This window comes from Bos javanicus, chromosome 23, assembly GCF_032452875.1.
Source record: "Bos javanicus breed banteng chromosome 23, ARS-OSU_banteng_1.0, whole genome shotgun sequence".
Taxonomy (NCBI): domain Eukaryota; kingdom Metazoa; phylum Chordata; class Mammalia; order Artiodactyla; family Bovidae; genus Bos; species Bos javanicus.
The window spans coordinates 29,260,408-29,282,245 of NC_083890.1; the positions used below are offsets into that span (position 1 = coordinate 29,260,408).

Below are 21,838 nucleotides of genomic sequence, written 5' to 3' on the forward strand. Positions count from 1 at the left end.
AATTGGAAAAACGAATTGCTATTTAAATTATTTTGTGGGATAGACATACTTTTCTAAACTCATAGGGAGTGTTTGAAGGGGAAAGAACGCCTGATGGAATAACTTGGAGACCTTGATCTTCTATTCTCCCTTCAGATATCTCACTATGTTTTCTATTTAGAAAACATTATTAAGACCTCTAACTCCTCCACTGTCCAATAGGATATGGGGACTCTGAAACATCACCAGTGGCCAGGCAGAAAATGTCTGAGAGTGATAGAGAAAGTGAAACCCCTGCAGTAGGACAAGGGTGGACGATGGGTCTGGAGAGAGAAAGGGAAAGCTGCACAAAGCAGACTTGAGGGAAGTGTTTTCAGTTTTCAAATTTTATTTGTACCTTAGGTCTTCATGTCATTTCTGGAAAGGGAACAGGGGGAGTAGATGGTTAAAACTTCTCATAATTAAATCTCTCTCTTCTCATAACCTTTCTCTCACCCTGAGGCATACAGGATCTTAGTTCTCTGGACCAGGGATTGAACCCATGCCCCCTGCAGTGGGAGAGTGGAGTCTTAGCCATTGGACCTCCAGGGAAGTCTAGCCTACACCATCTTGGTGCCAAATCTGCATTCTCTGGGGAGGCAGGGAACTTTAGTCAGAATCTCCTGGTGGGAGAGCCCAGGAATGACATTTCCCAGGGATGATATTTGTTTGTTGATACCCCTTGGATCTGTGCCCGCAGCTGGCCCTGAGCTGCAGATCTGTAGGTCTAGCTGCTTCCATGCATGGTTCCCTGGACTCCCTGCATGTTTTGAACATGCCAAGGTCTCTCTGTCACCGGGTCACTGAGCATGACTTTCTGTCCACTGTATTCCCAACACTGTGAATTTACAATAATATGCAAGGTAAGCAGCATCTCCTCCAGGAAAACCTTCTTGACTCTCTTCCATCCTGTTCTGGGTTACATGCCCATCTTCTGTTCTTTTATACTTCCTCTGCAAACCTCTCAGAGGCCATTTCTCCAGCCATAAGTTCACCTGCTTACTTGTGCTTTACCCTCACTCAACAGTAGGAGTCTCAGATCAGATCAGATTAGATCAGTAGCTCAGTCGTGTCCGACTCTTTGTGACCCCATGAATTGCAGCACGCCAGTCCTCCCTGTCCATCACCAACTCCTCATGAGTTCACTGAGACTCATGTCCATCGAGTCAGTGATGCCATCCAGCCATCTCATCCTCTGTCGTCCCCTTCTCCTCCTTCCCCTAATCCCTCCCAGCATCAGAGTCTTTTCCAATGAGTCAACTCTTCCCATGATGTGGCCAAAGTACCGGAGTTTCAGCTTTAGCATCATTCCTTCCAAAGAACACGCAGGGCTGATCTCCTTCAGAATGGACTGGTTGGATCTCCTTGCAGTCCAAGGGACTCTCAAGAGTCTTCTCCAACACCACACTTCAAAAGCATCAATTCTTCAGCGCTCAGCTTTCTTCACAGTCCAACTCTCACATCCATACATGACCACTGGAAAAACCATAGCCTTGACTAGACGAACCTTTGTTGGCAAAGTAATGTCTCTGCTTTTAAATATGCTGTCTAGGTTGGTCATAACTCTCCTTCCAAGGAGTAAGCGTCTTTTAATTTCATGGCTGTAGTCACCATCTGCAGTGATTTTGGAACCCAGAAAAATAAAGTCTGACACTGTTTCCACTGTTTCCCCATCTAGTTCCCATGAAGTGATGGGACCGGATGCCATGATCTTCGTTTTCTGAATGTTGAGCTTTAAGCCAACTTTTTCACTCTCCTTTTTCACTTTCATCAAGAGGCTTTTGAGTTCCTCTTCACATTCTGCCATAAGGGTGGTGTCATCTGCATATCTGAGGTTATTGATATTTCTCCCGGCAATCTTGATGCCAGCTTGTGTTTCTTCCAATCCAGCGTTTCTCATGATGTACTCTGCATATAAGTTAAATGAACAGGGTGACAATATACAGCCTTGATGTACTCCTTTTCCTATTTGGAACCAGTCTGCTGTTCCATGTCCAGTTCTAACTGGCGCTTCCTGACCTGAATACAAATTTCTCAAGAGGCAGGTCAGGTGGTCTGGTGTTCCCATCTCTTTCAGAATTTCCCACAGTTTATTGTGATCCACACAGTCAAAGGCTTTGGCATAGTCAATAAAGCAGAAATAGATGTTTTTCTGGAACTCTCTTGCTTTTTCCATGATCCAGCGGATGTTGGCAATTTGATCTCTGGTTCCTCTGCCTTTTCTAAAACCAGCTTGAACATCAGGAAGTTCATGGTTCACATATTGCTGAAGCCTGGCTTGGAGAATTTTGAGCATTATTTTACTAGCATGTGAGATGAGTGCAATTGTGCGGTAGTTTGAGCATTCTTTGGCATTGCCTTTCTTTGGGATTGGAATGAAAACTGACCTTTTCCAGTCCTGTGGCCACTGCTGAGTTTTCCAAATTTGCTGGCATATTGAGTGCAGCACTTTCACAGCATCATCTTTCAGGATTTGGAATAGCTCAACTGGAATTCTATCACCTCCACTAGCTTTGTTTGTAGTGATGCTTCCTAAGGCCCACTTGACTTCACATTCCATGATGTCTGGCTCTAGGTCAGTGATCACACCATCGTGATTATCTGGGTTGTGAAGATCTTTTTTGTACAGTTCTTCTGTGTATTCTTGCCATCTCTTCTTAATGTCTTCTGCTTCTGTTAGGTCCATACCATTTCTGTCCTTTATCAAGCTCATCTTTGCATAAAATGTTCCTTTGGTATCTCTGATTTTCTTGAAGAGATCTCTAGTCTTTCCCATTTTGTTGTTTTCCTCTATTTCTTTGCATTGATCGCTGAAGAAGGCTTTCTTATCTCTTCTTGCTATTCTTTGGAACTCTGCATTCAGATGTTTGTATCTTTCCTTTTCTCCTTTGCTTTTTTCTTCTCTTCTTTTCACAGCTATTTGTAAGGCCTCCCCAGTAGGAGTCTAGGAGGTCATAATTGTGTCTCATTTTTGGCTGTGCCATGCAGCTTATGAGATCATAGTTCCCTGACCAGGGATCAAACCTGTGCCCCCCTGCATTGGAAACAGTGCATTTTAATGTCTGGACCACCAGGGAAGTCCTTCATAAATTGTGTCTTAATTGTCTTGTGTTTTTAGCACTCCTCAGGCATGCTGTCTGGCACTTTAAACAATAAATATTTAGTAAGTGCATGAATGAATTATTAAATGAATAAATAAGAATAAAAAGTGAGAAATAACATTTTGTGAGTATTATTATATTTCAGAAACTGCACAAGGTATTATTAAATGGTACCTCATTAAGATTTTAGCATTCTAGTGAGGTAAGTGTTAGTAATTTTGTTGGTAAGCAGGAGTCCTATTAGTAGTAGCTGGTAAGCAAGGGTCAAATACAAACCTCTATTTCTACACTCCTTGTCTTCTCCTGTTTCCTCTTTCAGTGGAAAGAAAAGAGGCGTGTGTACACGTGTGTGCTTTTTTATTATAGCAAAGATAAAAGTTGAGGGAAGGAATAGAGAGATAAAGGAAAGCTGAGGATGCAAGGAGCCTTAGGATGAATGAGAGCAAGAAGGGTTTGGTGGAGTGGGGTCTATACATAGGCAGGAGCATCCCTGAGTGGTGCGCCCTGCCTGGAAGAACATATATGCCTCCACTGGGCAGAAGGGACCAAAGAGTTCATGAGTGCAGGACTCAGAGCCTGGAGGAAGACAGCACCCTGGTGCAAAGGTAGAGGAGAATTGCTTCTCAGGACTATAAGTGGAAAAAGACAACACTGCGAAACAATTACACAGAGCAGTAAAGAAACTGCCCGCTGGAGCTGGGGATTTCCTGCTTAGACAGGATCTGGATTCTGAGAAACTGTCCTTTCAAGGAAGGAAAATAACAAATCTGGACTTGGATCTCTCTTTCCCTCTTCCCTTCTTATATGAAATTTCCTCCCAGCCCAAGTCCAGGGGGAAGGCTCTCCTAAGTGCCCCAGTGTCCTTTTGCTGACCACAGGTTTTTCTTGGGAACTGATTCCTCTTTGCTTTTTACTGCAGTGTCCATCTGACATTTTCCCATCTGTCACAATAAACTTTTTCAGAGGCAAATAAAAATCTCTTTTCTTTTGCTCCTCTAACAAATCTGGAAAACCAGTCAAGGTCAAAGATCATGCTGTGGAGATTTTGGCAGGTTTTAAAACAAATGTCTCAGATATCCAGAGCCGCCCAGCATGGTCCTAGCTGGCCGGGTGATCTAGGGCTCATCACTTCCCCACTGGGACTCCCTGGAGAAGATGCCTCTTTCCCATCTCTTTCATAAATGCCCATGAAAGAAGTTGTAAAACTGGGATCAGCAATATTGCTTCAGAAATGCCAAGCAAACTCAACAAAAATGCACCTGTGAGTTCTTATATAATGATGGTTAGGGGGAAAGTCTGTCCACTTTCAAGAAGGACCATTTGGAAAATATCTGCCAAATTCCAAAATGGACATGCCAAACTAAAACAACCCAAATATTTTTCAGTAATGGGGAAATAGATAACTGAACTGTAGAACAGCATCAGCAATAAACATGGATGGATGATACCTGCAAGCAACGATATGGATGGACATGCCACATACCAATTGAATGAAAGAAAACAAGGTCAAGGAGACTACAGAAAGTATGATACTATTCATAACTCTTCAAACCAAGCAAAACTACACAGAGAGACAGAGAATGGGATAAGCTACTTTGAAATTCAGAGTGTATTTGTTTTTTAAATAAATAAAGCCCATTCTAAATGCTGATAGGAGTTACTTAAAGAGTTTCAACAGGGAATGAGGCATTTAAGAGCCCTCTGATAGCTCATCCTGTTATATTTGGAGTCTAAAGTTTGACTTTGGGAACTTAATGTTTGGTGACACAATGTATTGAATGTAACTAATGTATGTTTTGTGTTAGTCGCTCAGTTGTATTCAACTCTTTGTGACCCCATGGACTGTAGCCCGCCAGACTCCTCTGTTCATGAGATTCTCCAGGCATGAATACTGGAGTGGGCTGCCATTTCCTTCTCCATAATGTGTGTTCTCTTATTAATTAATTAAGAGATTAACATATATTCACTCTCTTAAAGGTACAATAATGTTATGACCTGGGCTTCCCTGGTGGCTCAGTTGGTGAAGAAATCTGCCAGCAATGTAGGAGACCTGGGTTTGATCCTGGGGTTGGGAAGATCCCCTGGAGAAGGGATCTTCTCTCCAGTATTCACCTGGAGAATTCCATTGAGTGTATAGTCCATGGGATTGCAAAGAGTCGGACACTATTGAGTGACTTTCACTTACTCAGTCACTCAGTATTATGACTTAAAACATAAATGGTTCTAAAAGGAAATAAATATAAACAAAACTGAACAATCAGTGTTTAGGACCATATATGTATGCTTTTAAGCTGTCATAAAAATTTGAAAACCATGTTGATTATGACAAAATTATGCTTTAGAGTTTACATATATTACATTTATTCATTTGTGGTACCAAATTTGGTGACAAAAATATAATTTTTTAAAAAACTCATATACATATCCTAAATCCAACAATTCCACTTTAGGAATTTATTCTATTAATATACTCATATATGTATTAAATAAGATATATACCAATGCAAGTATATAGTCATGTGGTATTATTTGTAATTAAAAATAGAAACAACATTTATCAATAAGGAACTAAAAAAAAAATAAATGGGAAAAAATGACCTCAGATGATTCAAAAAATGATGAGTTATAAGGGGATTTTGTTGCATCAGATGAAGATTAAACAATATCCTAAATGGCTCTTCAAAACTTCAGATTCTAGAATTTGTGCTTCTTACCCTGTAGTCCAACACAGAGAATAAAATAAAAGAATCTGAAAATTTACAACAAAGAGAATAGTCTGCATTAGATTGCTTCTCCTGTCAATAATAATTATAAATTCTCTGAAAATAAAAAATATTAAAAAAACAGCACATAAAGTCAGAGGGAGTGATCAAAAGCAAGGAGAAACTAGAGGACATTTGACCCTTGAAAAAAGAGAGTTATTCTGCATGAAATTAAGGAGAAATCCCAGGAAAGAGGAAACTGCAAAAGGACAACCCCCCCGCTATCCCCAAACTACATACTTATGAAAGAGAAATTCAGTCAAAAGTATTCCTTTGTTAATACTTTCTGGATACATAACAGAATATTGAGAAATACTGCAATAGTCCAAACAAAATAGGCTCTCAATAACTGATTGCTGAATTAATGAAAACTAATTAATTAATCCATATTTCACATTAGTTTCTTTTGTCTTCACTTGGTAAGTCTGAGATTCCAGTGTGAGTCTCCATCTGTCTTCTGCACATTCACGCCTTCCCCCCTCCCACTGGACCACATTTGACCAGGAAGAGCAGGGGAAGAGAAGGAGCTGCTGGGTGGTGATGTGCTGGGAAAGAGGCTGAGTGAGTGACGAATCATCCACCTGGTATGACCTGACAAGCACCCAGGGTGAGTTATTATAAAACAGGTGAGAACACATGTTCAGACAGCCCTCTAGGTCTGGACAGGAATTGGCTGTAGTTACCACAGCTCCCCAGTGAACTTACTCCTTCTGGGCTCCTCTGAACACTCAGGGCTTCAAAGAAGTCAGGACCTATTCATGGTTCAGTGAGCCTTTCAGAAGTGAACTGGTGATCATATCCTGAGATTTTTGAATCATGTCCCTTAAGTACTGCCAACTTATGTGTCTTATTGAATACACTCATAGGCTGTAGATCTTCTGATTTTTAATTATCTGTACAAATGTTTCCATTTGTATCCAATTCAGTAGCTTCTATATGTTTCTGTCTGCTCTGCTAAGTGATGTCCAACTCTTTGTGACCCTGTGGACTCTAAGCTCCTCTGTCCATGGGATTTTCTAGGCAAGAGGTACTGGAGTGTGTTGGCATTTCCTCCTCCAGGGGATCTTCCCAACCCAGGGATTGAACCTGTATTTCCTTCATTGCAGGCAGATTCTTTACCTGCTGAACCATCAGGGAAGCCCCTCTATGTTTCTAAAATAACCTCCATTTTTCTCTTTAATCATTTGGTTCCCTGGTGTAACTCTTCCTATCTTAATGCACAACATACATTAGCTCATTTCCACATAGTAAATTGGCAAATATTTCATATTAATATTGTTCTCTCTGCCGTGTTTCAAACCTCTTGGAAGAATTCTCTGATACCCACACCACCCACACACTCGTACACTTTATTCTTTCATTCTCTATGCCTTTGGCCTCGTACTTGCCCCAAACTCAGTTGTGCAGTGGCTACTTATGTTGAAATTGTGTCTCTGACCATCTTGATCTGCTTCAGACACTTTGAGGTTGTGATTGAGTGATCTCATGCTGGAGTTTGTCCTCGAGTATCTAATAGATAACTGTCCACACAGACTGAGTACATTCGGAATGTTAGTCCTAAGTGAAGTGAAAGTGAAATTGCTCAGTTGTGTCCGACTCTTTGCGACCCCATGGACAGTAGCCTGCACCAGGCTTCTCCGTCCATGGGATTTTCTAGGCAAGAGTACTGGAGTGGGTTGCCATTTCCTTCTCCAGGGAGAAGAGGCTTTAGTCCTAAAGTCTCTGTTAAACCATTTATTCAACAAATCAGGTTTCATGAAAACATATTGTTTACACAGCTTCATTTAATTCTCTATTGTATTTCCCCTACAGTCTGTCTAGAAAGGATTTTCTTATATGGGAACATTAGGGCCTCTGAGCAGAGGGAGTTGATAAACAGGCAAGAAGAGTAGAGGTTTTTTGGTTCCACTAAGAGAAAGAAGATGAAGGTGGTGTATGGTTAGGCCACTCAAGATGGGTGCTCTCTTGCTCTATCTGTTCACTCCTGCTGACCAGTTCCTGCCTTACCTCACCCTACTCACAGGACTGACCTTCCCCCTCTTAGTCATAGAGCTTAATCAGTAACTATCTCCATGCTGGCCCCAGGCTCCAGCAGTCATTGTTCTTATCTTTGGGTCAGGTCAAAACAGTTTCACTATGCTAGTTTATCAGAGAAAAACATCTGATCCTTGACAGGCTTAATGGAGGGGTTAACCTGCCTCCTGAGAAATCTGTATGCAGGTCAAGAAGCAACAGTTAGAACTGGACATGGAATAACAGAATGGTTCCAAACAGGGGAAGGAATATGTCAAGGTTGTATATTGTCACCCTGTTTATTTAACTTATATGCATGAGAAACACTGGGCTGGAAGAAGCACAAGCTGGAATCAAGACTGTCAGGAGAAATATAAAAAACCTCAGATATGCAGATGACACCACTCTTATGGCAGAAAGTGAAGAGGAACTAAAAAGCCTCTTGATGAAAGTGAAAGAGGAGAGTGAAAAAGTTGGCTTAAAACTCAACATTTAGAAAACTAATCACATGGCATCTGGTCCCATCACTTCATGGCAAATAGATGGGGAAACAGTGGAAACAGTGACAGCCTTTATTTTGGGGGGCTCTAAACTCAGTGCAGATGGTAACTGCAGCCATGAAATTAAAAGACACTTGCTCCTTGGAAGAAAAGTTATGACCAACCTAGACAGCATATTAAAAAGCAGAGACATGACTTTGCCAACAAAGGTCCATCTAGTCAAAGTTATGGTTTTTCCAGTAGTCATGTATGGATGTGAAAGTTGGACTATAAGAAAGCTGAGAGCCAAAGAATTGATGCTTTTGAACTGTGGTGTTGGAGAAGACTCTTGAGAGTCTCTTGAACAGCAAGGAGATCCAACCAGTCCATCCTAAAGGAAATCAGCCTTGAATATTCATTGGAAGGACTGATGCAAAGAACTGACTCATTGGAAAAGACCCTGATGCTGAGAAAGATCGAAGACGGGAGGAGAAGGGGGTGACAGAGGATGAGATGGTTGGATGGCATCACCAACTCCATGGACATGAGTTTGAGTAAACTCCAGGAGTTGGTGATGGACAGGGAGGTCTGCATGCTGCAGTCCATGGGGTCACAAAGAGCTGGACATGACTGAGCGACTGAACTAAACTGACCTGATGAGAGGTGTGCTCCTCTGCTTGTTTCCCTGGTAACAGATGGGCCAACCAGAAGTCAATTCCCCCTTTAACTGGTAACCTTCCCTCATTCCTACCCCCACAGCTAATGTCTGCTCTCTGCCTTATGCTCTGTGGGGGTCACTCCAGGACCTTTCTCTATCCAATAAACTGATATTCAGTAAATCATTGATGTCTCTGTCACTGTTCTGGGCTCTTTCTTCAGACTTAAGGCTGGGTGATTACAGGGCTTGAGAAACTTCATGGTGTAGCCTAATAGGTAATCATGAAAAACATGTATTACAAATGTTTGAAAAGTGGAATTAGGCTTAGCATTCATTGTAGGGCAAGATTAGAATTATTAAATAAAATGGGAGATCTACATTGAAATTATGATAAGGCTGGTAAAGGAGGCCAAGAAGACAAGAAGATTGGACTAATAGATGGCTGAAATGAAGATTAGGATTAAAATAGAGTTAATGCTGCTGTTCTTTGCTGATGCCAGAGTAAATGTTGAATCCAAGCCATTTTGTGTTGGGACTGGAATGGAAGTGGAAGTGTTAGTCAGTAAGTCGTGTCCAACTCTTTGTGACCCCATGGACTGTAGCCTGCCAGGCTCCTCTGTCCATGAAATTCTCCAGGCAAGAATACTGGAGTGCCATTCCCTTCTTCAGGGGATTTTCCTGACCTAGCGATTGAACCTGGGCTCCACATTGCAGGTGGATTCTTTACCATCTGAGCCACCAAACCTAGGCTTTTCCTTTTTCTTATTTTATCAGCACATACCTGAGAGAATTTGGTATTGTTGCCATTGCCATGGGAAAGCTGGGAGACGGTATCTGTGAGATTAGGACCCCAAAACCCTTTACATATTCTTCGGAGACATTCACTCACTCATTCTTTTATAGAACTAATTAGGGGCCAACTTAGCGCAACTTCCTGGTCCTTGCTTCTAGGACTCTGAAGTCCAGTGCAGGAACTGAGGAGCATACACCATGTACCAAAACTTCCTCCAGGAGGCTATTGTTTCTTGTTTCCATGGGATGCTTTGGAGCATATTGTAAACTCTTATTCAAGGGGAGCAAACCAACTAAACACTTTTTTTAGATTGGGATGACTTCCTCAAAGTTAAAAAAAAAACTTATTTGGTTGCACTGGGTCTCAGTTGAAGCATACAAGATCTTTTAGTTGTAGCATGTGAACACTTAAGGCATGGGCATGTGGGGTCTAGTTCTCTAATCAGGCATGGAACCCAGGCGTGGAAGCATGGTCAGAGAAGTCCCCAATTTCCTCAAAGTTTACTGAGAGCTTGAGAATTCTCACCTGGGCTAGGGAGACACTATTTGTATCCAACTGTAGGATGAAGATCATGAAAACTTAACCCAGTCCTCTTGGGTCCAAAGCTCTGACATTGTTAAGCTATTACTAAATTCTGGGTCTTAGTTTCTGCATCTGATAAAGGATATTACATGTTTCATAGTATTGTAATAGCGATTAAAAGAGCCAATGTGTGTGAACTACTTTAAATGGTACCTGGGATATCATCAGATCAGATCAGTCGCTCAGTCGTGTCCGACTCTTTGCGACCCCATGAATCGCAGCATGCCAGGCCTCCCTGTCCATCACCAACTCCTGGAGTTCACTCAGACTCACGTCCATCGAGTCAGTGATGCCATCCAGCCATCTCATCCTCTGTCGTCCCCTTCTCCTCCTGCCCCCAATCCCTCCCAGAATCAGAGTCTTTTCCAATGAGTCAACTCTTTGCATGAGGTGGCCAAAGTACTGGAGTTTCAGCTTTAGCATCATTCCTTCCAAAGAAATCCCAGGGCTGATCTCCTTCAGAATGGACTGGTTGGATTTCCTTGCAGTCCAAGGGACTCTCAAGAGTCTTCTCCAACACCACAGTTCAAAAGCATCAATTCTTTGGTGCTCAGCCTTCTTCACAACTTCACCAACTCTCACATCCATACATGACCACAGGAAAAACCATAGCCTTGACTAGACGAACACCCACTATTTAATACGTAATAATAACAATACGATCATTATCATCTTTCTGAGCAAGAGTAAAGGACTGATGACCCTGGACAGGTCTTAGGTCAGGAGTCTGAGATGCCAGATGTAATACCACATATTGCCATTAGTAGTGTTAGTCACTCAGTCGTGTCCGACTGACTCTTTGCGACTCCATGAATTGTAGCCCTCCAGGCTTTTCTTTCCATAGGATTCTCCAGGCAAGAATACTGGAGTGGTTTGCCATTCCCTTCTCCAGAGAATCTTCCCAACCCAAGGATAGAACCCCGGTCTCCTGCTTTGTAGGCAGATTCTTTACCATCCGAACTACAGGGAAGATCCATTAGATGGCACCAATCCCTCCTTGTCAAAACTGTTCACCAGCATAAACATTTTGATGTCTCCCTCTCTGTCTTAGTGGTTGGTCTGTCATCTGTGGGTGCCAGAGAAGAGGAGGCAGTAGAACTGAAGAAATTAAGGTTTCTCCTAAGCCTCTGTTCTGACTTCCAGCCCAAGTATATGGAAAACAACTGCCTGTAATTGTGAAGCTGCCAGATGGAAGTCATAGGGCCTGGGATTTAGTCCTAACACTGTGTGTCCTTGGGTGCATCTTGGAACCCCCTGGGCTTCACCTCCCTGTCTCCTTGATGTAAAATAGAATGAGATAGCAAAATAGACACATAGGGAAGTGGAAAAACCTTAAGGGAGAACTAAAGAAACTACAGTAGAAATTAGAAGTGGAGGTGAAGAAATAGTGACAATGTGACAAGGAGGTGAGCTAAAATAGAAATGATAAAGTTGGGGAGATCAACATTTTGTGTGAAGCACAAAATATTAAATTTGATTCATATGTTTCATATAGGGCTACATAAGTCCACTTAACACATTTTCAATTTTTGTTTCTCTTTGTGTGTGTCTCTCTGTGTCACACACACACTTGCATGCACACACACATAGGGGCTGTCATCCATTTCTGAGGCATCTCTCTGTGTCACACACCCACACTCACACTTGCATGAACACAGAGGGGGCTGCCATTCATTTCTGTGGTATGATGGATGTGAGGAGAGCAGAGTTGTGTGGACACAGACTTCCTGGCAAAACCACTGAGAAGCTGTTCTTGCTTTTCCAGCACATCAGGCAGCATTCCCTTGGCTCTCTCTGGAGTCCACAGCCTTTCCCAGTAACCTCCTGAGCGCGCTCTTTACCTCCTTGTTCCTCAGGGTGTATATGAGAGGATTAAGTAAAGGAGTGCCCACTGCATAGAAGAGACCAAAGAACTTGCCTCTCTTCTGGGCGTAGGGATTTTTGGGCTGGAGGTAGACAGCAATGCCCGAGCTGTAGAAAAGAGTGACCACAATGAGGTGGGAGGAGCAAGTCCCCAGAGCCTTCCTCCATGCTACCGCTGAGTTAATCCTCAGCACTGCCTGGGCAATGGCACCGTAAGAAACCAGGATGAGGCTGAGTGGCACAACCAAGATGAAGACACTGGCAACAGCCATCTGGATCTCACTGTAGGTGGTGTCTCCACAGGAGAGGTGAATTAGAGCTGGGACCTCACACACAAAATCATCCACTCGCCGGTGGCGGCAGAAAGGCAGACGGAGGGTCGGTGGTGTCTGGACCACTGACTCCACCAGCCCAATGACCCAGGCCATGGCCGCCAGCTGCCAGCACAGGTGGGGGTGGATGATGGTGGCATAGTGGAGGGGCTGGCAGACAGCCACATAACGGTCAAAGGCCATCACGGTCAGGAGGACACACTCCGTGGTCCCCAGGAACAGGAAGATGAAGAGCTGGACAGAGCAGCCAAGGAAGCTGATGGTCTTCCTTGGGCCCCAGAGGTGGACCAGCATCTGCGGGACACAGCTTGTGGTGAAGCAGAGGTCCAGGAAGGAGAGGTTGGAGAGGAAAAAGTACATCGGGGAGTGGAGCCTGGGGTCCAGCATGGACAGCAGGATGATGAGTGTGTTGCCCACCAGAGTCAGGAGGTAAGAGATTGAGACAACCATGAAGAGGATTCTTTCAAGCCCTGGGTGTTCAGAGAAGCCCAGAAGGAGGAAGTCCACTGGGAAGCTGTGGTTGACCATGGCCTGTTCTTGTCCAGACCTAGAGGGATGAGGGCTGTCTGAGCTGTGTGTTCCCACCTGTCTTATAATAACTCACCTTGGGCACTTGTCAGGTCATACCAGGTGGGCGTTTTTCTTCTGTCGTCACTCACTCAGCCTCTTTCCCAGCACATCACCATCCAGCAGCTCCTTCTCTTCTCCTGCTCCTCCTGGTCAAATGTGGTCCAGTGAGAGTGAGGAAGCTGTGAATGTGCAGAAGACAGACGGAGACTCACACTGGTCTCAGATTCACTGGTTCAGTTTAAAGGGGGCTGGTGTAAAGCATGGATTAATTAGTTCACCCAACATGCATTTACGGAGTGCTGCTATTTTCAGAGCACTATTCTAAGTGTTGTCTTTTTCCTTATATATTTGTTGGAAGAAATAGCAAGGTATATACTTTGAATACATTTTCTGATTGTAAATGATGTCTGTAGATTTGATCATTTCTCTATTGTTCTGATGAATTTTTAGAGCTACTTATTTATACTCCCTGGATTTTATGCTTGTTTATTTGCGAAGCAGCTTATCAGAGATGGAATGTTTATCTATGAGACAGGTTTTCCCTTTGTGTCTAATGACAGATCAGTTTGCTTGCCTGAGTCACAGAACCAACATTCCTGCTTGGCAAGCTGGTCCACATGCTCAGTCTCTGCCTTGGGAAGCCTACAGGCAGGAGGTGAGGTGGTCCCGTGCACACTAAAATCATGGAGGAGATCTCAGGAACACTGTCAAAGACTCCAAGATAAAAGTCAGGAATACCAACACACTGAGTGAATTAGAGAAAAAGTCAGAAAGATGAAGGACCAACTTGGGTAGGTGTAACAGGGAAAGCTTCCTAGAGGAGGTAACTGGATTAAAAAAAATAAATAGGGAAGTACTGGGGTATAGAAGGTCAGCTCAGGAATGGGGCGGAGGCTGCAGCCACTCTGGCAGTTGAGAGACAAGGACTCAGGGTTCTCTGGTCTTACAAGACCTTCAGAAGGCGGCTGGGGGATGGTGGCAGGCGGCAAAAGTGCCCTGCAGCTCTATGGCGGCCTGAACATCTCCCATCACAAGATCTCCATCCGTGTTTAAGCTCTATTGCATCCCCCTTATGCCAGAAAGTTCTGCTTTTGCATCTTTCTTGGTTTGTTCTTTCTTTTTCTCCTGTAGTTCTTTTCTCCTTTATAGGATATATTTAAAAGTACTTTCAGATTGTTATACTCAAATGAAAGTGTAAACAAAGCATATCTCTATAGTCTAATGAGTAATAAAGTCAACCCTGGTATATGTGCCAACCTGGACCGAATCAATGTCTCAAGTATCTTAGAAGCTCCTAGGGGCCCCTCCCTGACTGCTCAATTGCCCATTCCTGAAAGTGTAACCACCGTTTTGAATTTGTTTTTAACATTTTGAATTTTAAATTGTGCCTTTGTTTTCTTTTTTGAAGATATATTTTACACACCATAAATTCACCCTTTTAAAGGGTATAACCTAATGGTTTTTAGTATATTCATAAATTGTGCAACCAGCATTATCAATTCCAGAATGTTTCATCTCCAGAAAAAGAAATCCCAGGCCCCTTGAGCAGTCATCACCTCCTTTATTTTCTTTACTATAAAAGTCCTTGTACCCTTAATCAAAAACCAACTATTTTTTAAGATTAATTCACCAACTATCATCCTAATCTTTTTTTTTTTCATTTCTAACTTTCTCATTCTTTTGCCATTTCACTCCCTTGCTTCCTCTGCTTTATTCCTGAGTCTCTTTAAATGAGATCTTTCTTAGTGAGTCTCTCCTTTTTCTCTCCTTTGATCTGTCTTTTCGAGTTTTATTTTCATTTAACATCTTTCTCCTAGTCCTTTTCCCTCTGACACATTCATTCGTCAGCTTATACATTGATTCAGTTTTTGCACCCCCAAAGTACCAGCCTTGTGCTAGGAGCCAGGGCAGGGGTTGGCGGGTCCACTAAAAGGAGTTTTACATAATCCAGTGATCAGTACCTGCTCTTGCTATTAGCCATAACATTTGTTAAATGCTCCCTATGAGTCAAGCTTGGTGCCAATCAACTCTTTGAACACCCAGTTCTCATAGTAACGCTGAAATATTATGTTATTATCCCACATTTACCAAGAAGGGAACAGTTTCAGAGAAGTTAAGTAACTTGACTAAGGTCAACCAGCCAGTTAGTTTCTGGGCTGGGATTCTAGTCCCTGTTTTAGTTTGAAGCTGTTGAGGACATGTGAAATGTGAAAACTCTTGCCTCAAAGGAGGAGAACAAACTTTTCACTTACCTTCAGTTAGATAAAAATCTCTTTTGCTGCCAATGATGACAAAACTCTTAACTGGTGCTTAGCCTTCTTTTGGACATCAAGGGGAAAGCCTAAAGTAAAGAGGAATGGACATCCTTGAATGGGCAGTAGGTGTCTGATCACAATACAGATTGTTAATACTTACTGCTAGGCACTTTTCTAAGCATATGGACATGTCATATGTTGCAGTTGACTCATACTAGCTCTTGATTGTTTGGAGAGGGAGATGGCACCCCACTCCAGTACTCTTGCCTGGAAAATCCCATGGACGGAGGAGCCTGGTAGGCTGCAGTCCATGGGGTCGCTAAGAGTTGGACACGACTGAGCGACTTCACTTTCACTTTTCACTTTCATGCATTGGAGAAGGAAATGGCAACCCACTCCAGTGTTCTTGCCTGGAGAATCCCAGGGACGGCAGAGCCTGGGGGGCTGCTGTCTATGGGGTTACACAGAATCGGACACGACTGAAGCGACTTAGCAGCAGCAGCAGCTCTTGATTGTTAAATTTTCAGGAATTTTGTGAGACACATGCTAAACTATTGGTAGCTTGAGTCAGCCATGGCAGCCATATTTACATAATGGAAACTGGCAACACTTCAATTTAGGGCTCTGTCTCCCCACAGCCCAGCTGGTTGTTAAACCTTTGCCAGCACATCTCTGATTGTCCTTACCACAGTTCCGTGTGTTATTTTCCTTTTGGTGGTGGTGGTGGTGGTTTAGTCACTGAGTAAGATGAGAAAATTGAAACTAAGAATATTTAAATAGCTTGTGCTCCCTCTGGGCAGCACATATACTAAAATTAAAATGATACAGAGAAGATTAGCATGGCCCCTGCTCAAGAATGTTTAAATAACTACCCAGACAATGTAGTTAGTAAGCTGATATTTGAATCTAAGTAGTGGGTTGTAGAACCCACTCCAGTATTCTTGCCTGGAGAATCCCCATGGATAGATCAGACTAGGGGGCTACCATCCATGGGGTAGTAAAAAGTTGAACATGACTGAGCGACTAAGCACAGCACAGTGGGTTGTAGGGGCTCCCCTGCTGGCGCTAGTGGTAAAGAACCAGATGAGGGTTCGATTCTTGGGTTGGGAAGATCCCCTGGAGGAGGGGATGGCAACCCACTCCAGTATTTTTGCCTGGAGAATCCCATGGACAGAGGAGCCTGACAGGCTACAGTCCATAGGGTCACAAAAAGTCAGACAAGACTGAAGTGACTTAGCACACACTCATGCAGTGGGTTGCAGAGACTGCGCCCCAACCACAGCCCTGAGCATCTCTGGAGGGAAGGTGAGGTCAATGGAGTGGAGGTCAGAGTTACCTTGGGAGTGAAATGGCAAAAGAATCTTCTCCCTCTGTCTGCAGGAGCTGTTAACCTGTTTTTGTGGGAAGGGAGGTTAAGGATTGACACTGGTGTGGTGGTGGAGGGAGGAGTCCCAGGACACCCATCCCATGGAGAGGTAGCACTCATTACTGTGCTAAGACCCTGGGGCCTCACGGTTTACAGGCAACTAGCTAGATATTCCCTCGGGGGAATATCTAGAGGAGATGCTTCAGCAATAGTCATCCCTGTGGGAGGTAAAAAGGTCACCAACCGATTCTGTCAATAGGGAGAACTAAGTGATCTCTCCTTTTCTCCACCTCCAGAGAGTCCCCCCAGGCTTCCAGATAGTCCTTTCAAGCCTCTGATTCATCAATTCAGGATCCCATTTTTATTTTTTGGGCTCTACCTGAGGTCTTAGTTGCTGTGGGCAGGCTTTTCTCTAGTTGTGATGCCAGGGTTTCATAGCATGTGGGTTCTTAATTCCCTGAACAGAAATTGAACCAGCATCCCCTGCATTGGAAGGTGGATTCTCAACCTCAGGACCATCAGGGAAATCCCAGGATGCCATGTTTATTTTATTTTTAAAAATTAATCGGTTAATTTTATTTTTGGGTGGCTATGCTAGGCTTTTTCTGGTTGCAGCCAGTGGGACTTACTCTCTGGTTGTGGTGCTTGGGCATGTGGGATCTTCCAGGACCAGGGATCAGACCCCCGTCTCCTGCATTGGCACGTGATTTCTTAACCACTGAACCATGAGGGAAGTCCTTGCCTGCTTTTTAAAGTTCTCTACTTCTTCCTTTTCCATTTCAGTCTTTTTGAGTCAGAGCACACTGTGACACAGAATTATAAAAGCCTAGGGTTGGAAGAGCACTAAGCGTTCAGTCTAACCCTCATATGATGTAGCTGCATCATTATCACGCCCCTCCCCCATCAGAGCAGGGCTTATGGAGTTCTCTAATAAATGGCATCCTGGCCCAGTCCAGATCTCAATGGATCTGTTAGGTGCATGGACCTACCCGGTAGTCACCATTGAAGACCCTGAATATAGAACTGGAATGTACGTACTTGGTAGAATCTCTACAACTGCCCTTTGGTCTTTGGAGTAAGAGAGGTGGGAGTGGGTGGGAGATGTGGAGTGTGGGGCACCCACGTTGGAAGGGCTGTGAGAAGGCGACCATCAGGCTGGGTTAGGGCTGTGGGACTGCTGAGGGCTCGTGTCTTCTGGGCACACAGCTGGGACAGGGCAACACCGGATGTCCTCATACCTCCTCCCTGGACCAGTGCAACCACTGGACCCAGAGAGAGAAGCCCTTTCTCCTGCAGTTCCTCCCGAACCCTCTGAAAAAGCTTAATGTCCTCCTCACTGTAAAGGAGAAATCTTGAAAGGAATTCTGTCCATTAATGCATAACAGTTACTGAAGCTGAATTTGGAGCTGAGTCAATATATTGGTAACTGGTACGCATCTACAAATAAAATAAATATAAGTTTGCAATGTCCTTACTTTTAAAAAAATTTAATATTTTTATACTTTTGACTGGGCTGTGTGGCTTGTGGGATCTTACTTCCCAGAACAGGGATTGACCCTGCATCCTCAGCAGTGAAAGCACAGAGTCCTAACTACTGGGCCACCAGGGAATTCCCTACTGTCCTTCCTTTTAAAAATACTGCCAGCATAGGGACCTCCTTGGTGGTCCAGACTTTGCCTTCCAATGCAAGGGGTGTGAGTTGAAAACATCAATCAGAAGCAATATTGTAACAAATTCAATAAAAGCCTTAAAAACAAACAAGAATAAAGACACCAATCAATATGTTTTTAAAGGATACTGCCAGCACATTATTTATACATTGCACACCTTATTTTGTTCATTTGCTAGATGATCTTCTTAGTTTCTTATGTGGCCTTTGGTTAACTCCTAGAGGTTCTGAAATGGTTGTTTTATTAATTTGTTTTGAGAAGAAGATTTGCTAGAACCTCTCACCTAGGCATTCTGCCTCCACTGAATTTCTACTCTAACCATCAGTACATAAAAATCAAAGTAGGTTTGGGTTTGGGTTTGGTTTGCATTTCTAAAGCATTATTTTTTCTATTCTATTAATAGTGTGTTTTCAAAGCACTTTCTCACATTCTCTCATGAAACTTTACTTCTAGAAGGAAAGGAAGCATCTTCCCCAGGGAGGACTTGATGGGTGGATTGATTTGGTCAAGGCCACTCCATCATCCTGGGGCAAGATGTGCTACTTACTCCATCTCCTTAACCTGTCAGAATTCCCACAGTCTAATTCTACTCCTTGTCTGATTTATTTTTATATTGCTAGAGAATAAACAGGGTCTTCTCAGGTGGCTCAGTAGTAAAGAACCAATGCAGGAGATGTGGGTTCGATCCCTGGGTAGGGAAGATCCCCTGGAGAAGGAAATGACAACCCACTCCAGTATTCTTGCCTGGGAAAGCCCATGGACAGAGGAGCCTGGCAGGCTACAGTCCATAGGGTCACAAAAGAGTCAGGCATGACTTAGCAACTAAGCAACAAAAACTACAGAGAATACATAAGCTGAGAATATTCTGTCTTTAAGAGAATTTTACTTTTTTAGGACACAGAGCAAGAGAATCCATTCTGATGCTGCATTCATAGCCAAGCACGTGTGAAAACTCCTGAGGAAAAAAAATGTTTTTGATCAGGAATGGAGGCAGCTGGGGAGTCCGGGTCTGTTCTGTCTCTGGGAGGGAGGTCATATCACACAGGAAGGGAGGAGCAAAGGGGGATGACCAGGATCCTAGGCTTTTTTCCACATTTCTTTAAAGGGCAGCATTTCCCTGAACTCTGGCCCTCACTGGGTAGGAAATCCCCTGGGTTAGTCTTTCTCGGAAGAAGCCCATGTTTCCCCCTGTAACAGCTGCAGGCTGTAAATCCCCAGCTCCAGTGGGCAGGTTCTCTGTTGTCACTAGGGTCTGGCCAGTCAGGAGCCACATGACACTCAGTGAGGTTGGAGGTGAGGATTTCTATTTGTGAAATCTGTAAGGGGAGGGGAACTTACTTTGACAGGAAGAGGTAACTGACACACCTCTAAAACTCTGTGTCTTAAAGTATAGTGTATCAATAGATACAGATATGAAACTCGGTTATGTCAACAGTTTCAAAAATGATGGCCTCTGAAGAGATGGTTTATTACTCATAGATTTCAAGAGGAGGTGGCCGTGCAGGGCCATGTTAGAAAGCAGCAAAGTTGGTCACAGGAAGAGACAGGAGCAGAGAACTGTGGACAGGAGGCTTTCATGTGGTTTCAGCAGAAAGGAATGGACAAGACAGAAGAAGGAGGTTGAGAACTAGCTAGTTTGTATAATGTCAGTGGACTCTGACAAAGGGGCTATTTCTAGTTGTCTGGAACCCGGCCCTGGTGAGATTTGGGCAGGTGGATGGTGGCCTGGAGTATGAGGGCTTGATGAAGGAGGTGGTTGGGGACTGAGCTCTGAGTTGGTTGATTTGCATTTGAAAAGCCGTTCTCAGGGTGATCTGTTTACTGTGCAACTGTTGTGCCAGGGCTTTCTCTAGTTGTGGCGGGGGCTGCTCTCTAGTTCCGGTGCACAGGCTTCACATGTGGTGGCTTCTCTTATTGCAGAGCACAGGCTCTAGGTGCACGGGCTTCAGTAGTTGCAGCACTCAGGGTCAGTAATTGTGGCTTGCTGGCTCTAGGGCACGCAGGTTTCAGAAGCTGCAGCATTGGGGTTCACTAGTTTTGGCTCAAGGACTCTAGAGCCAGCAGGCTTCATTAGTTGTGATTCTCAGGCTCTAGAGTAGGGGCTTGCTAGTTGCGGCACCATTGCTCCGAGGCATCAGAATCTTCCAGGACCAGGGGTTGAATCTGTGTCCCCTGCACTGGCAGGCGAATCCTTATCCACTGTGCCACCAGGGAGGTCCAGGAATGAGCTAGTCTTGGGGCAAGTCCCTCCAGGGTCAACAAAACCCCAGATGTCAAAGCATCAGTTCAGTTCAGTTCAGTCTCTCAGTCGTGTCTGACTCTTTGTGACCCCATGAATCACAGCACGCCAGGCCTCCCTGTCCATCACCATCTCCCAGAGTTCACTCAAACTCACTCGAGTTCACTCGAGTTGGTGATGCCATCCAGCCATCTTATCCTCTGTCGTCCCCTTCTCCTCCTGCCCCCAATCCCTCCCAGCATCAGAGTCTTTTCCAAAGAGTCAACTCTTCGCATGAGGTGATCAAAGTACTGGAGTTTCAGCGTTAGCATAAGGAGCAATGGCTGCGCTTTGCTAGAGCAGCCGTGAAGAGATACCCCACGCCCGAGGTAAGAGAAACCCAAGTAAGATGGTAGGTGTTGCAAGAGGGCATCAGAGGGCAGACACACTGAAATCACAATCACAGAAAACTAGTCAATCTAATCACACTAGGACCACAGCCTTGTCTAACTCAATGAAACTAAGCCATGCCCGTGGGGCAACCCAAGATGGGCGGGTCATGGTGGAGAGATCTGACAGAATGTGGTCCACTGGAGAAGGGAATGGCAAACCACTTAAGTATTCTTACCTTGAGAACCCCATGAACAGTATGAAAAGGCAAAATGATAGGATACTGAAAGAGAAACTCCCAACATGCTACTGGAGATCAGTGGAGAAATAACTCCAGAAAGAATGAAGGGATGGAGCCAAAGCAAAAAGAATACCCAGCTGTGGATGTGTCTGGTGATAGAAGCAAGGTCTGATGCTGTAAAGAGCAATATTGCATAGGAACCTGGAATGTTAGGTCCCTGAATCAAGGCAAATTTGAAGTGGTCAAACAGGAGATGGCAAGAGTGAATGTCGACATTCTAGGAATCAGCGAACTGAAGTGGACTGGAATGGATGAATTTAACTCAGATGACCACTATATCTACTACTGCAGGCAGGAATCCCTCAGAAGAAATGGAGTAGCCATGATGGTCAACAAAAGAGTCCGAAATGCAGTATTTGGATGCAATCTCAAAAACAACAGAATGATCTCTGTTTGTTTCCAAGGCAAACCATTCAATATCACAGTAATCCAAGTCTATGCCCCAACCAGGAATGCTGAAGAAGCTG

At 43.9% G+C, this 21,838-nt stretch overlaps 2 protein-coding genes and 1 non-coding gene across 3 annotated transcripts in view; 1 reads left to right on the forward strand and 2 right to left on the reverse strand.

The window, feature by feature from the left end:
- Window positions 1–10,560: 10,560 nt before the first annotated feature.
- LOC133236529 (olfactory receptor 2H1-like) lies at window positions 10,561–16,762 on the reverse strand. Its single transcript, XM_061398611.1, has 2 exons — window positions 15,424–16,762; window positions 10,561–13,350 (listed from the first exon to the last, which is right to left on the reverse strand). Exon 2 carries the CDS (start codon window positions 13,127–13,129, stop codon window positions 12,176–12,178), a length of 954 nt encoding a protein of 317 aa, XP_061254595.1. The 5' UTR covers window positions 13,130–13,350; window positions 15,424–16,762; the 3' UTR covers window positions 10,561–12,175.
- On the forward strand, window positions 16,210–16,317 carry LOC133237071 (U6 spliceosomal RNA). The gene has a single exon (XR_009733107.1). It is a non-coding gene; the product is annotated as a U6 spliceosomal RNA (small nuclear RNA).
- LOC133236532 (olfactory receptor 2H1-like) overlaps window positions 16,762–21,838 on the reverse strand; it is a 31,267-nt gene continuing 26,190 nt past the window's right edge. The window contains exon 4 of the transcript XR_009732920.1: window positions 16,762–16,817. The gene's annotated coding sequence lies outside the window, so the exon portion shown is untranslated. The remainder of the gene's footprint in view (window positions 16,818–21,838) is intronic.